The sequence below is a fragment of the Schistosoma haematobium genome, chromosome 4 (genome assembly GCF_000699445.3).
Source record: "Schistosoma haematobium chromosome 4, whole genome shotgun sequence".
Classification (NCBI taxonomy): Eukaryota; Metazoa; Platyhelminthes; class Trematoda; order Strigeidida; family Schistosomatidae; genus Schistosoma; species Schistosoma haematobium.
The window spans coordinates 9,399,987-9,417,070 of record NC_067199.1 but is presented as its reverse complement, the minus strand read 5'-3'; the positions used below and the strand labels follow the sequence as shown (position 1 = coordinate 9,417,070).

At 33.4% G+C, this 17,084-nt stretch overlaps 1 protein-coding gene across 2 annotated transcripts in view; it reads left to right on the top strand.

Moving 5' to 3' along the window:
• MS3_00007333 (uncharacterized protein) overlaps nucleotides 1–17,084 on the top strand; it is a gene marked incomplete at both ends in the record, with an annotated part of 141,075 nt that overhangs the window by 103,994 nt on the left and 19,997 nt on the right. For both annotated transcript variants that reach the window (XM_051215594.1, XM_035730102.2), the window contains 5 exons: nucleotides 3,096–3,218; nucleotides 5,844–5,952; nucleotides 12,727–12,920; nucleotides 14,600–14,997; nucleotides 16,263–16,310. In XM_051215594.1, coding sequence (XP_051066124.1) covers nucleotides 3,096–3,218; nucleotides 5,844–5,952; nucleotides 12,727–12,920; nucleotides 14,600–14,997; nucleotides 16,263–16,310 — 872 coding nt within the window. The remainder of the gene's footprint in view (nucleotides 1–3,095; nucleotides 3,219–5,843; nucleotides 5,953–12,726; nucleotides 12,921–14,599; nucleotides 14,998–16,262; nucleotides 16,311–17,084) is intronic.

Here is a 17,084-nt window from a genome sequence, read left to right as displayed (position 1 = left end):
TTGATTAATTGGCCTTGATGTTGCCCAGGGGAGGAGGAGTGGTTGAAGATATTTCTTCTGCACACATAGCTCCGGTTTTTTCATCCGGATGGCTACTGCTTCAGCCGTTTAAAGGATTTTAAATCTGACAAGTTTTGGCAAAAACTTACTGACCTTATAAATAATTGAAAAAGATTGGTTTATACTGGCACTATGAGCAGTTTGTACTAAATGGGGCAATATCGAGCTGTAACTTTCTTCATCAAACCTTAGTTTGACCACGCTGGGAAGTGTTCACGAGCGCGAAAATGTAAATTTCGAATTAATAATATGGATGAATTGTAAAACCTGAAGAGAATTTATCCAAAAGAATATTCTTCGTTCAAATAGTCGAGTAATTATCATTAAGATTTTCACTCAAAATCCATTTCACGTTGTAATTTCATATTCATAATGTCTTTGATTTACATCAATAATTTCTTAATATGTTTCACGAATATGTGTTAATCGTCGTCTTACTAATATACTCAAAATATATTTTATGTATTATCTTGGATTAGGATTGTTTTTTTACAAACGTGGAAAGGTTTGTTACCTAATTACAATAACAGTATTTGATTGTAGAGAGTGTTGAATTTCACTGAAATCATGAATTAATTTACGTTAGACGGCCGTTTGATGTTTTCAAGTTTTCAGTAGTGGTTTAAGTTAGATGGGTTCATGATTTTCGTCAATTGCTTTTTATAGTATCTCAACCTAAATAGTATACCTTGAGGAATCAACAGAGTATGTATAGTTGTAGTACAGGTGGAGTTTTGTCCTCTGAGCTGAATAACTTGGTCGTGGAGGTTTCGTCGTTCTTTTGAACAACATTATCAGCACAAACTTTACGTAAAAGTGAAGTGTTCGAATTTCTCTACATATGACTCGATCTTGATTGGTTATTGTTGACCTTGAACCTGCCATTGTTTAATTTTTTATTTAGATTATGTCTCCCATTGATGTGATTCTTGGTTCTATGTTTGTTCTGACCTGAGTGCCAAGCTTTTAAAAATTGCTTGGTGCTTTTGGTATTCCCTCTATCCATTATCTCAACATTTTCTCAGTCGAACGTGTGTCCACAGTTGTCCACATGCATCAATTAGCAATCAAACGCCATAGCATATCCTCACTGATACAGCAATACATGTGGACAACTGTGGACACACGTCTGACTGAGAAAACGTTGAGATATTGGATAAAGGCGATTCTAAAAACACCAGAGAATTTTTCGAAGCTTGGCACTCACGTCAAGACAAACACAGGACCAAAATTCAAATCAAAGGGTGACACAGTCATAATAAAGAAGTAGATAATGACGGATTAAAGGTCAACAATAACCAATCAAGATCGACGTCTACAGGACAAGCTGTGAGTTATATGTGGAGAAATTCGAACAATTCATTTCTACCTGAAGTTTGTGCTGATGACGTTGTTCAGAAGAACAATGAGAGCTCCACGACCAAACCATCCAGCTCAGAGAACAAAATTCCACCTAAATAATCAAATTGAACTACAAATCTCCGTCATCATACAATTGTAATTCAATGTTTAAGAATATTCAGTTCACTTGTTTTTAGTGTTTTATTCATGTAAACTAGACTGCAGATTACTGGGTCAGTATGCTATTAGTCATTTATTTTAATTCAACAGGAAAGGGATAATTAATATGGATCAATTCTCATTCACTGTATAATTCAATGTTATAAAACGTTGGAAAGAGATAATATTTATGTAACTTACAAACGGCTATAGAACTGTTGATCACTGAACATCATTACTGGTTGATGTACATTTGAGGAAAAAATAATGCATCTACTTTTTATGATCATTATGATTACTTTTATTAACATTTCTGCATGTTCATATTTGGTATTCTCATATTTGTTAGATTAAACAGACAATAGAGCGACTCCATATTTTAATAGTTGAGATCACGAGTCAATTGAAGCTAGATCACTATGGAAAACCTGGAAGCACTGGACGGCTGTTCCAACCTGTTGTGGGATAGTAACTCACTGAAGACAATGGTGAATGTGTCGTTCAATTTCGTGGATTAGTTGAAGTTAGACATTAACACCGTTGGATGCCGGCCGGCCCAGTGGTCTACTGGTTAAGCGTTGTCACGCGAGACTGTTAGTTCCTGGGTTCGAATCTCGCGAGGCGGGATTGTGGATGCGCACTGCTCAGGAGTCAGAAAATAGAATGAAACGGCCGTTTAGTGCTTCCCGATTTTCCAGGGTGGTCTAGCTTCAATTGAGTCATGATCTCAAATATCGAAACTACTATAATATTCACGAAAGCTTCTTCTGATATTAGTCAACATATGCTCACTAGTGACTGGCTTCAAGATAGATTTCCTGGAGTTCTAGTGAGAAGCAGTAAAATTAGACAAAATTAATTTATAATTTAAATATATTATTTTAGCTTAGGTGTTTTATGAATATAATCCAATAATATTTTCCGATAATGAATATATATTGTACACTAACACATAAATATGAAAAGGTTGATATGAATTGATAGACAACAATACTAGGATAATTTGACACTTTTCGAAAAGACTTGATTTCTAGTCTATTTTAAATGGAGCAATGAAATGTATTCTGAATATGTAAGCATAAATGCAACAATGATCTGACAGTAAAACATCACTAGTTGTATACACTTCGTGATTATAATAATAATAATAAGCTAGACAAGAGTATTTCTGTCATCAACATACAAAATGTAATCTTATGATAGCGTGAATAGATGACATAAATGAATCATTTTATGGTAAATGGTATATCTTACCTATTCAAGGTATGTGAAACATTCTAAGATCTAGAAAATCCTGTTTGTTTATTCGCGTCGCTTTATGGGGGGGCACTGTGACTGTTTAGAACTTAAGTAAGCTAGAAGAAAATAGTATAATGGATTCAGACTTTTAAAGGAAATTCAGTGTACTGATATTGTAGTGACAGTGATGATGAGGCTCGATCAGGTTGGTGTTAAAATGGGAATACGAAGTTAATTGGAAAGTGTTCAGCTTCAGTTGAACATATTCTTTTTTCTTACTTTTTAACATTTCACAGGGTGCGGAATTGGTATGCGCATAGTTGGTGGACATATTCGATCAGATGGTAATTTAGGAGCATTTGTTGAAGAAATTTATCCATCTGGTCCAGCTGATCAACTTCATGGAGAGATAAAAGAAGGTAGTTTGCATACATAAATTTAGAATTATTTATCTGTTTCATTTATCCATTTTCGATGCAAAGTACGATGAAGTGAAAAGAGGAAGTGGTGAAGTTGAAGTAAATATTTTTATAGGGTATGCAAAAGTTATTTATGAATCATTGCCTAACGATAGATATTCATCATTTCTTGATACAGATACATTATGTTGTAATCCTTAAATGTATGGATTTATAATCATTTCAGCGAATGTTTTTTTCAGTTAGATGCAAGATCATGGTAAAGAAACTAAGTTATTTGACGTTTCTAAATTTATTAATCGATACAGCCAGTCACTTTAAGAAAAATAGTCGTACAATCTAATGGAACAGCTAAAACGTAGAAAGACTTTCCGTTTTTTTTTGTGTGTGAAAAGAATGGGTGAGCTATGACAGTAACATGCAGAAACAAGATTTTAAAATGTAATCTAGTGGCATGATCTGTTTTGTCTAGGAAATATTCTTTGCCAAACTGTTCAACTAGAGGTAGAAGGAAATTGTGATTTTTTTTCAACATTTCTTGTAAGAACACTGATCTTTATTATCGTAAAATGGTTCATCTACGAACCATAAAACGTTTGGTTGTATTGTCATTATGGGTTTGTGGAGATTGTTAAATCTCATTGAAATCACTAACAGATCCATGTTAGACAACCGTTGAAAGCCTGGTAGAACTAAAAAGCCGATTCATTTTAGTATGCGACTTCTCAACAGTGCACATACACAACCTTACAGCTGAGAGTCGACTTCAGGAACTTCAATCTCAAAAAGTAGCCCAAACGTGACAGATACATCTTTCGTGCATTACCCTCTAGATCCCATTAGTTTTATTATCTCTTAATCCATGTTTTGTATCCTTGTTCGCTCAGATCTCCAGTTGAATTTAAAATTTAATTTTTTTAGTTCTTGCCATCACTTAAATACTATATTCACTTTACTCGAGATTTTGCATTCATGTCTATTTGTTTACATAACGTATTAAACGATCTGAATGTAGTAAGAAATGCAATATAAGCGAATATTTCTCTTCATTCAAGATAATGATGGATTTTTTTTGTTAAAACTGATGGGGTTTTAGCATCACGGTTGTAACATTACATCACTGACTGACAATAATCATAAAATCATTGAAGGCAACAGGGAATTATAAGATGATGAAAAATATTTATAATACAGTATGAGAACTTTGATGTGGTAGGCTCTGAGCTAGACAGATTGATTGTGAGGCTTTTATTGTTCTTCTGAACAACATTATTATCACTTACTTCAAAATAAAGTATGCTATTAGAATTTCTCCACAATTGATCAACTGCTTGTTCTGTTGACTTGATATTCGATTGGTTACTATTCATAACCATGTGGTCTTTTCCTATGTATTTGCTCCGGTTGTTTTCTCTCATGTTCTGAACTCTGACATTGTAATTGTTAATCATTTTTCTTAATGGATGACGGAGTTAGTCAGTTTTAATATTCCTATTGATTGAAGTTTGATTAATCCTTTTCGGATAAATTTGTATAGTATAATGAAAAGATGAAGATTATCACAACGATATGATAATTTAGCGCAGTATATTTCAAATAATCTGATCACGCATAAACAGACTTGTTAAGAACACTTATGTATGAAAAATTAAGAGTGTCAACTTGATTAATGAAAGAAAAGAGGGAACAAAAGTAATTAAGAAAAATAATGTGAAAGACAACATGGGATTCATCATTCTGAATAATAAAACAATATTACGAGGGTAAGCTTAGGATGAGATCAAACTATTTTCATCATCTAGTTCTAATAGGTCCTGGGTTCGAATCTTGCGAGGCGAGATCGTGGATGCGCACTGCTGAGTCGTTCCATACCAGGACGAAACGGCCATCTAGTGCTCCCAGGCTTTCCATGGTGGTTTAGCTTCAAATGAGTCAAGAAGTCAACTATTAAATTACTATAATGTTCACAAAAACCCTTCTCTGATTATTATCGATAATAGTTATGAATCTAAAAAATCTTTGATCTTTGAATGATTGTAAATAAATTTTGAAATAGTATCTGTTAGATGAATAAGAACCATTAACATACTACTACTGCTGTGATGCGTGCTAATTATATTGATATAAGTAATATATAACACGAGTCAGGAATGTAATGTCTGGCAGCAGAAGATGGGGAAGATCAAGAAAGGAAGAGAAAGCAATTAGTATGGAAATGCAAGAACAACGAAGTTCGAGACAATTATTGAACATTTTGCAAATTAAGTATCATAGTATGGTTTTTCTATTTTACCAAGTAACTCTGTAATTTTGTGCTAAATATATTCGACTGTCCTCACCTGTGTTCTCCTCCACTACACTACTACTACTACTACTACTACTACTACTACTACTACTACTACTACTACTACTACTACCAATGCTACTACTACTCTCTTATTATTATGCTTCTCGTTATACTGGTAAATCATTTGATATCAAGCAATAATATGCTTCTCATTTAGAATAATGAATAGTCTATGAAACTGTTTGTCAGACTTTTGTTTCAAATCTATTCATTTACTTGATAGAAGAGATGATTCAATACAGATTGAATTTTGTTTCATCTTAAATCTATTCATATAGGTGATGAAATACTTGAATGGAATTCAATTCCTTTAGTCGGTAAGACATTTGAAGAAGTACAAGCTATCATTAGTCAAGTTTCTGAAGAAACCGAGTTACTTGTCAGAGCGTAAGTTTATGTATGTACCGATATATATTTCAATTACTTCTTTAGTTAATTGTCATTTTTTATTTGTTCATTTCACTGAAACACTACTTTAACATTTTGTACAATAATTTCAAAGCATTCCTTTAATTACATGGAGTTATAGTTGTTTTAAATTATATTCACTTGCAAAGAATATATTCTAAGAGGAAACACGGATTTATTCACTTCCTTTTTCACCTTTCACCCTTCCTGCGGCATAAGCCATTAACTACGATACTCCGCGCAACTCTTTCCTGGTCTCTCCTTTCCAGTTATTCACAAGAACTGTTCATTCTTTTGATTTATACCTCCGATTCCCGGTGCAATGTGTTTTTTTCGCCCTACTTTTTTCGTTTACCCTTCAGGATTCCAAGTTAGAGCCTGCCTAGAAACACGGATTAGATCGTACTAAGTTCATATCCAGTGCATTAGATTTCAATAATTCCTAAACTACTAAGTTATATAATTATATATGTTGTAAGATTAGTATTTTCTGAAGATGGTTTTTGTTATTTATCGACGCTGAGCATATTAGTAGATCCAGACCACCCAGTTGAGGTATATAAAATAAACTTGAATGATGGTTGGTAACTTTGGGTTTTATAGTTCGACATCAGTGACGATAAAGCAGCTGAACTTACTATTCATAGTACTCTAGATCTTGAGTTAAGGCATCTCTTTATCCATACTTTTCCACTTTGTATTTTCGAATGATATTCTCAATGTATAGCTTTTCTCACTGTCATTAGTTAGTTAATGACTTCTAGACCTTTAATATTTTCGTTGTGTTGATTCGGTATGAAAAATCCAGTTAACTGATATTTGTTTCACGATGTGTAGTGATTATAACTGTCTCCCTAGCTGATAATATATAGAAAACAGGACAAACTAGAATTTTATTTCTTCCTAATATACAACTCTTCATTACTACATAACTACGATCCTCACAGGTAGATATACGTTTATTTTCCTACAATCTTTTCTCAGTTTCAACAAGACGAATGTAACTAATCTCCAAGGTCGATCAAACCCAGTCTATTAATCACGGCAAACTTAGTCACAATGACTTCATTGTAACATAAGTCTTCATAGAAATGCAAACACTATTCAATGAATAGTAGGACTCGTTATTGTTTGTACAAGTACTCACACTTTTATCTCCTCTTTCATGAAACGGTCGTTAGTTTTTAAAGAGAAGCTTGTTTACGGCAATAATTGAAACAAAGACCTTCGATAATATGCTCCAGTTGTAGAGTGAACCATTTTTTTCAAATGCAAATTATAAATCATATGTAAATAATAAAACTTACTTTCTGATATTATCTTGTATAGCTAAACTGTCAATACTCTAATGTGTGTGTATGCTTGTGGAAACCTTCATTATATTCGCAACAGATCTTAACCACCTTCTATACAGTTATGAAACTCATGAAATTTATAAAGATAGTAATGTTTCTAATAGTTTAAATTTATTTGTTTCCTTTTGCATTAAAAGTAAACTATCTCAATCACTTTTACTCCACTTTTGAGTTGAAACTTGTGGTCATACTATCACATGGTAGATTTCAAAACCAAAAAAAGAATATAGAATGGTCATTAATCATTAACTAACAATCATTTCAATGATAAATGTTTTATCGCTTAGTGATATCATGACGTTATTGAATATTCTCTTTATACTTATTAAATATAATACACCAATTATGTTTTAAAGATTGATGAATGGATGACGGAACGCGATAAATCATATAACCCATAAACTTGTTTATATTTATGTGAGGTTTTTTTTAAAAATTGATCTTCAGGATGCAACAAATTCGAAATAATAATCTCTTATACATAATAAATATTGAATAACTTTATATATACATCTTACTTCAGTACATATAAGGTACATATATGACTAAATCTTAGGAAAAACTATACTTTTGATTGAGATCATGAACCGATTGATGTTAGACCACCATTGGGAACCTGACCGTCCAGTACTTCCAGGTTTCCAACGGTGATCTAACATCAATCGGTTCATGATCTCAATCAAAAACTTCATAATCTCCACAACCCTTATACTGAAAACTATATTTGCATAAACATTTCTAAAGAAAATCATTCAACTAAATATATTAGTCATAACAAATAAGAGTATAAGGTTTGCTGTTAATCTGTTAACTTACATTTTACTAGTCATTATTAGTTATATTTTAATTTAACTAACAAATGCGAGTACAGTTTTGTCATTAGTCAGTCTTTGGAAAACAAAAATTGTAATATTAACATAAATTGCTTACAAGTTATATGGAAGAGAAATTGGATAATCTGACAATTAATACTCATCATCATTTCTAAGATGTTATGCCTGTGAAATGTTTGACTGACTTGAGATTGGTACTGAAAAACCCGAATCCAAACAACGCCTAGTTTAAACACAAAGACTGTTGATACAGATTCACTGACCTCATGAAGAAATTAGAATGACACTACTCTTTACGTGATCTACTTACAATCAGATTAACACTCAGATATTATGGTTAGGTGTAGGTTGGAAGAGAGTTAGGGGCGCCCAGACCAAAACATGACACAAATCCATGAAGTCACTGACAAGTGGACTGAGCCATATTGGCAGGTGTAGACTACCTGGTTGGGATTTGCGAGACGATGACAACCGATGGTTAGAGACCTTGAATGATATGGCTCAAAATCGTTTGCAATGGTGCACGTGCATCTACTCTTTGTGTTCTCTCAAACTCTAATCTTCTGAATTCTTCATGCCCTTTTTTGTCTTTCCAAATTTATTTCACTGAATTATAGTCCTTTAATAACATCTTCAAACCATAATGTTCCTGATTACTGCTTATACTTTTACTACCTCCACCACAATGGGATTTGAATCGACAATTGTATCCCTGTTCTAATGTGGAATGGCAACTCGAACTGATGTACGTACATACGAAGTTCTACGTCGTTACTGACTGACTAACTGAATAGTATTGTGGTGTGTGCTATTTACACGGTCACATATATGTAATATGGATCAGGAAGTAACAGTTGGACCCTTACTGATAGAAAAGCAACATGAAGAGTAGAGAAAAAAACAGCAGCAGTTCCAGTAGCAATAGTAATCGAAGATCGATAGAGCTTGTAGGAGACAATTCAAAGACATGTTTTTAACGTCATACTGATTAATTCTCACATTGGTTTCTCATCCTCTCATGTCAGTAATGACTAATAAAGGCAATACTTCACGAAATGTAAGTCGATCATTTGAGAATAAAGACAACTGTAAAAACGCATATTTCAATATGCTTTTTATTATGTACCAATATAAACTGTGAAACAAGTAGAAAGATTAAAATCACTAAAACTCTTTAGTGATATTAAAAAACAATCCAGTAAAATATATAACCTATCATCTTTATGCATAATTCATCAAAGAATGTGCTAAATCACATACATTGAAAGAACAAAGAGAATTGTTCATGTTAGCATTTCTAAGCATGTTCTAGAAAATTCGAGGCCCGAAGATATCAGAGCCCTAAAAAATGTAGCATCTTGACATTTTTACTCAATAATGGGCATATTACTGTTCAGAAAGAGATTGTTAGTAATTCATCATTACCATAGCAAATCCACAAGTTTGATTCAAATCATCTTTAGTTAAATGGAATATAATTTATCCTTTTTGTTTTAACAAGATTCAGTATCGTTCAATTTCTCAAGCATTACACTACATTATAAGTTCGAAATTCATTGAATTCTTTTAACGATAATTTTTATTTCTAACCTTATCAGTCAGTCAGCTACAACATAGGACCAGGCACATATATACATCGGTTCAAGTTGCCACACATCATTAGCACAGCAAGGCGAACACCGGATTCATAGAAGCAGTTAACTCAATGGTGTGATATATAAAAGAAAGATTTTATGTGAGGATATAGTACAGAAAGAAAGAATTAGTTGGTAGAAAGAAAGATATGAAGTAATTCTAATCTCACAGCTTAAGGGAAGACAGAGAGTGTATACACCTACGCCATTGTGATTGATTCTGAGCCATGTCACCAAGAGTCTCCAACCATTGGCTACGATAGTCACATAGACCCCAACCAGGTAGTCTGCATCTACCAACATGACTCAGACCAGAAGTTAGTGACCTCAAGCACTGATACCATATTTTGGTTTGGCCGCTCCTAACGTTCCTCCAGCCGTCTCCAACACTAGTCAGCATTGCACATCGTGATAATTGGTGTTCAGGCATACGCAACGCGTGACCCAACCGTCTAAGTAGATGTAGGTTCACAACTTCATCAACTGATTTATCATCATCCCCTAATACCCTGTGTCTAACTTCACTATTACTTACTGGGTGATCTCAGCAGACGCCAGCAATATTTCTAAGGCATCTGTGGTCAAATATTAGTAGCTTACAAGTATCTTCTCTTAATGGCCACGTTTCGTATCCGTAAAGTAAAACAGAACAAACTGCTGTGCAGTAAACTCGTCCCTTAAATGATGGACAGATATCTCACCTTCTCCATAGGTGACGTAAGTTATCAAAAGACAAACGAGCTTTTCGAATCCGTGCAGAGATTTCGTTAGACACCAACCCATTAGGGCTGATCAGTCTTTCAAGATAAGTGAAGTTTTCAACACGTTCGACTACTTCACTCCCTATTTTTAGTTCAGGTGTTGACGCAGGCCAGTTCTGGATCAACAATTTGCATTTAGAGGACGAGAAACGCACCCCAAACATCCTGGCATCGTTGCTCAGTGCTATTAAAAGACTGCATTTTATCAGCGTCTTCACCTAACAAGACTACGTCATCTGCAAATTCCAAGTCCATAAGTGGACCTCCTGGAAGGAGATCAATGCCCGAAAATTCAGTAGATGTGAATTTTATTTCCATCAGTAGGTCTATGATGAAGTTAGACAAAAATGAAGGTAGTGGAAATCCTTGACGGACATCACTTGAGGTTGCAAAATCAGATGACAGTTCGCCATAAGCTCTTACTCAGCTGTTAGTTTTCGAGTAAAGAGCCTTCAAAAGGTTTATGTACTTCTGAGATACGCCTTTCAATGACAGACACTGCCACAGAATCTCGCGGTCTGCAGAGTCAAATGCTGCTTTTAAGTCAAGAAAGACCACCATTGTAGGACGCCGATAAGTATGCCTGTATTCTAGAACCTGACGAATGGTGAATTTGTGGTCAATGCAGCCACGACCAGATCTGGAGCCAGCTTGATTTTCTCGTGTTTGCAGTTCTAACCTTATCAGTTGTACTGGTTAAAGCTTCTAATTGAAAGTTCAAAGAGGAGAATCATTTAACAAGTCACTAATGTGTAATGAACTGATCCACAAAATTGTAGATGTTTCTTTTTTTTCGGGTCTAAATTCAATCAGTTTTTATCTAAGTCCTATGATTATATATACGTATATAATTCAAAACTTTTAAGTATAAGAAGTAAGTCACACAAAAAAACCATTCGAACCTACTTGCATTGTTTATCATTATGTTTGTTTCTCCTTATTAAATAATGAAAGCCTTTTGTTTTAACCCACAAATAAAAAGCATGATTCAACCAAGTAGATATTTGTTTCACCTAAAAGAAAGAAAATGAGGTGAAAAAAATGAAAGAGATTATAACAAAGAAATATGACAAAAGTATAAAGCTGTCTATTCTTAACGACCTCAATATTTCCTTTTCTTTACATATAAAAGTGACCTTATTTCAGTGTAAAGCAATGAAAATGGGTTCCAAGTTAAATCATTACAAAAGAGGGAATTCATTCATTCATTTTTTTGAAGCGTTTATTAGGCAGTGAGGAGAGAGCAGAATCTTGTTAAAAAGCGATGAGGTGAAGTTCACATGGTGTACTGAAAAAAAAACTAACCTCAGAAACATTATTCATCTTCATTGTATTTAGAAACTGAATTGATGTTTTATTTCGATCAATGTATTGTGTATTGAATTGAAACTATTGGAATACTGAACATGTATATAGAAATATGGGTGGTTTATGTTGTGATATTCCTTAAATTTTAGGTGGATGTAGGCGGTCAACAGGAAAACCTTGGATCTAGGTTATGCACGTTTTTGGCAACCGCTTCTTGTTGTTTCACTTTTTAAGACATGTAGACGATGTCGAGTTATTTGGACCATCAGCTAAATTGAAACCTGATCGATGGAATTCATTCAGCATTATAAAGAACTAAACAAATATGATATTTAATTCAATTTGAAATGGCATGGATTATGGCATTATTGATATTTTTGACTGAAATTTGATCAATCTTGATTGATCTATGGACATCTTGTGTGGATTGCTTTGATACAGCCATTATCATATAAAATAATATAGAATATATTGATCGAATGGACTAATAAGTCTAAACCAAAAATATCAACAACGAGATCATTCAATTTATCTCAAATTACATCCAATCTTATAACCGATGCACAGGTATGTGGCTATCTGTTTCAGTAGCTAAGCAAAAAACGCGAAGATATTATAAGCAAAGTGTTATGGGTTCGAGCTCCGGAGTGAACATTAACTCTGGGTCGTAGATATAGTCAGCTGACGAGTCCCAAACAGTACAAAACAAAAGTCTTGACTGACACTGCTAGCCCCGTCCCATCTATCTAATCCAAACATGATATTAATCAGTATTTATAAGTCTACCAGTTGTATGAACCGTTAATAAAAAATAAATGATATGATATAAAGTTTGGTATATATTTTATTTGATTATTGACAGAGATTATACCCAAGGTGATGATGTGGATGATGAAGGTGAAGATGATGGTGAAGAAATAGAAGATGAAGATGATGAAGATGAAGAGTACGATGAAGAATATCTTGATGATGACGATGATGATGAAGATGCAACATCTTTAATGAAGACTTGTGGTTCAGGATCAACTGGGAATAGTGGACAAACTAATCGAACACGTAAATGATATTATTTTAAAAACGATGTTGTTTTTTGTTTGAGGAATTTTTGGCATGAAATCAAAATATCAATTTCATAAATGTTTAGATTTTGTGTAGATTATACAAATGAAAAATGGTAACATGTTTTATTCACCGGAAAATTCATTGAATGTTGATATGAATGATAAAATTTACAAACAATCATGAATTGTATGACTGGATGTTTTTTTAAAATCAGAACTAACAATTAATACGGGAAAATGGAGTGACAAAATGTTAGGGTTTAGTTAGACAGTTTCACTGTTATAAAAGCCTTATGTATAAAAAGAAGTAATGATATAAAATATACATATATAAGTGTTTGGGTTACCAATGGTGAGTAAGGATTGGATGACAATTTTACTATGTGACGCTTTTTTCTCATGGATGTTTCAAAGAAACATGTTTTGATACAGTGAACTGATTTCCAACTGTACATAGATTTTGTTCATATTAATTCAGTCAGTAGACCCTCATGCACATGTTTTAACAAAAATTAAAAATTGTCTTGAGTTTTTTAAAATCACTTCTTTGGTCTAAATGGATAACTGAACATAACTTTAAGCATATTGAGAGTTTGATCCATGATGGGTTCAAGGGTGTACATTTCTGAGGTATCTTATTCTAATATAAAAGTTATTAGTTCCTTTTCAGTGATATCACAGTTGAGGTCAGTTGATGACTCATAAAGAAACTTATTATTTGGATTGTTAAAAAAATTTCACTGATTAAAATCATGAGTCAATTAAAGCTAGACCACCATGGAAAACATGGAAGCAATGAAAGGCCGTTTCGTCCTAGTATGAGACTACTCAGCAGTGCGCATCTGTGATCCCGCATCTCGCGAGATTCGAACCCAGGACCTATCAGTCTGGCACACGAGCGCTCAACCTCCAGACCACTCAGCCGGTTTCCATTGGTGTCAATGTCTAAATTCAACTAATCCACGAAGTTGCGCCACCGTACACCATTGTCTTCAGTGAGTTGATACCTCACAACAGACCTGGTTGAACTCTACTGGTAACGGCTTCTCACTAGAACTCCAGGAGTATCTCTTGAAGTCAGTCACTAGTGAGCAGATGAGGAGTCCCATACTAGGACGAAACGGTCGTCCAGTGCTTCCAGGTTTTTCATGGTGGTCTAGCTTCAATTGACTTATGATTTCAATCAGTGAAATTTCTAAAAATCTCCACAAAACCCCTTCTGTGAAAAATATGTCCGAAATTCAAATATTATTGTAGTACATCTTGATGGATATCATCTGGGGTCCTATATTATCTATTAAGGTTTATTTATAGGTGCCAAACAAAATGTTTACAGTTTTGAATTACTCAAATCAGTATCGATTTATTCCTTAGGTTGAGATTACTTTTTTTAGTTTATCTACTCTTGACTTATTTCTAAAATGCGCCAACTAAATTTGATCGAATTAATTCCTTTTTGAAACTTCTATTTCATTGGTTCTACTTAAGCCCACTGCTCTTTAGTTAATTCTTTTATTCTACTCACTTTTCTTACATTCTTATCTATTCTTATCTTATTGTTTTGGTTAGTCATTTTACATGATTAATTTTTTCCCTCTTATAAATATTAACTTATTCATTTTCATTGTGTTCGATGAAATTCTACCTTATCTTTTTTCGTTTTCAATCAATCAGATGCCTTATGTCATCATCATGCAGCACAACATGCATTAATGAGTCAATCAAAAGGTCCACCAATTTGTCCACATATACGTCAGCATTATTTATCTATGCCATCAAATGATCATCGATCAATGAATCAAGTTGCACATAGTTCACATAAATTACATTCAACAAATGAACAACAAATACAAGAGGGAGATATTGAAGAAAGTAGATTAACACTAAATAATAACACTATGAATTGGTTTGAATCAAATTCTCCTAAAAAATCTATTAATCAATTATCACCATCAACTGTGCAAGATTCAAAATATACTAAACAGTCAAATACTTCTGATAGTGATAAATTAAATAATAGTAGAAGATTATCTAAAGGAGGCCGTGTAAATGGACCACGTGGAAGTCGATCGGTAAGCTAAACAAAAATATTCACTCTTACATTGAATACTTTTCTGTGAGATTCTATGACAGGTAGTATGGAACAGTACTGTCTTTAACTATATAACTAAACAACTTAAATTTAAATATTCTAGAGTAGACTTCATTTTTCCAAGATGAAAAGCATAATTAAATAAATAATCCTGAAGATTATACAATACAATTGGATAAAGTACAAATATCAAAGTTCTCTGAAACTTACGCATATCAACTATTGGAATTACTAAAATCTCCACAAAACCTCTTCTGATAATAATCAACATATGCTAACTAGTGACTGACTTCAAGAGGCATTTCCTGGAGTTCTAGTGAGAAGCCGTGACCAGTGGGGTTCAACCAGGTCTGTTGTGAGATATCAGCTCACTGAAGACAATGGTGTACGGTGGTGCAATTTCGTGAATTAGTTGAATTTAGACATTGACACCAATGGATACCGAATGAGTAATCTGGAGCTTAAGCGCTCGTGTGCGAGACTGACAGCTCCTGAGTTTGAATCTCACGAGGTGGGATCGTAGATGCGCGCTGGTGAGGAATTCCATATTAGGACGAAACGGCTATCCAGTTCTTCCATGTTTTCCATGGTGGTCTAGCTTTAACTAACTCTATTTCAGGTATAGTATTTCTAAACTATTTTGTTGTTCACTCTACCAATTTCGACTACATAAGGATTCTAATGAATAAATTGACATGCTCAGCAAATGTTTAGTAAAGTATTATAAAGTGACTGTTTACGCTGATGCTTTAGGAAACTCTACAAATATATCAGGCCCATTTGAAACAACCATTAACAATTTAATATCATAATTCAGTCAACAATCAGTAGATCATAACTAGTTCGTAAACATTTAAAACTGATAGTCTGTTTAGTTAGTCTATCACGTTGATTGAAGCAATCACATACATATCTAAAATACATCCATCTGTACAAGATAACATCTAACTGCCTAAACAAACTAAGCTTTGACATTTTCTTCCATATAATTCTATCTTGGTCTAGAAGTGGTTTCAATGGACCTTGAAGTTATACATCATATTTACATTCATTAATTCTGTATCACATTTTCAAAGTAGGACAGATTAGATCGTTGTACTTCGGCATTATTTCTCTTGCCATGAAACGTTTGTTTTTTTTAGATATTTCTTCTACACTATAAATACATAAATGATGATTATGTTCTTAAACCTATTCATCATCGTATTTAGTTCAATTATTTTCATTTATTTTATATTTCAATAGTCTAACAATGAGAAACATGATGATACATTAGAATATGGTGAGATTGAAGTAAGTTTATGTTACTGTTATTTAAATCAATACGAATTATCCTCAATTTAATAATACTATCCATTTTATTTACTAACGGAGAACATATAAACAAGTTTTACTATTGGTGTAGTGTGTGCTACTGATTTCGATAGATATAAGTAGTATGCATCACCAATCGAATGTGGAATAGCTGGAGGCAGAAGGTTGAGAAAATCAAAGAGAGGAGAACGAGAACAGAGACTGATTCGTATGAAAACAGAGGAACAACAAAGTCTGAGACAATTGATGGATATTTGCAAATGAACTAATTACTATATGGTTCTCAGATTTTACGATGAGAATCTGTAATTGTGTGTCATACTGTGGTGTGTGCTACTTATATTGACATAAGTGGAAGATGATGTTAGTCGTGAACAGAAGGTTTGGCAGTGGAGAGACAAGAGGATCGAACAGTAAAGAATGGAAACAAAATGCAATTTGTATGAGAATGCAAGAACAATGAAATCTGAGTCATTTTGAGACAAGTGATGAACATTTTGCAAATTAAGCATTTACTTTATGATTGTTAGATTTTATTAACAAGTCCATAGACTTCAACTATCATTTCCAATTAACTTCCAATTTTACTTTTAATCATTAATCATTGAGTTTTGATATCATTTGAATGAAAGACTTTTCACCAGTTTTTCACAGATTTCAATAGTTATAAATCTAAAATTAGGTTTAAATTTTACCACGAAAGTTTCAGTCAAGGAAATAATTATTAATATGATTTAGTGTAGTTTTTATTTC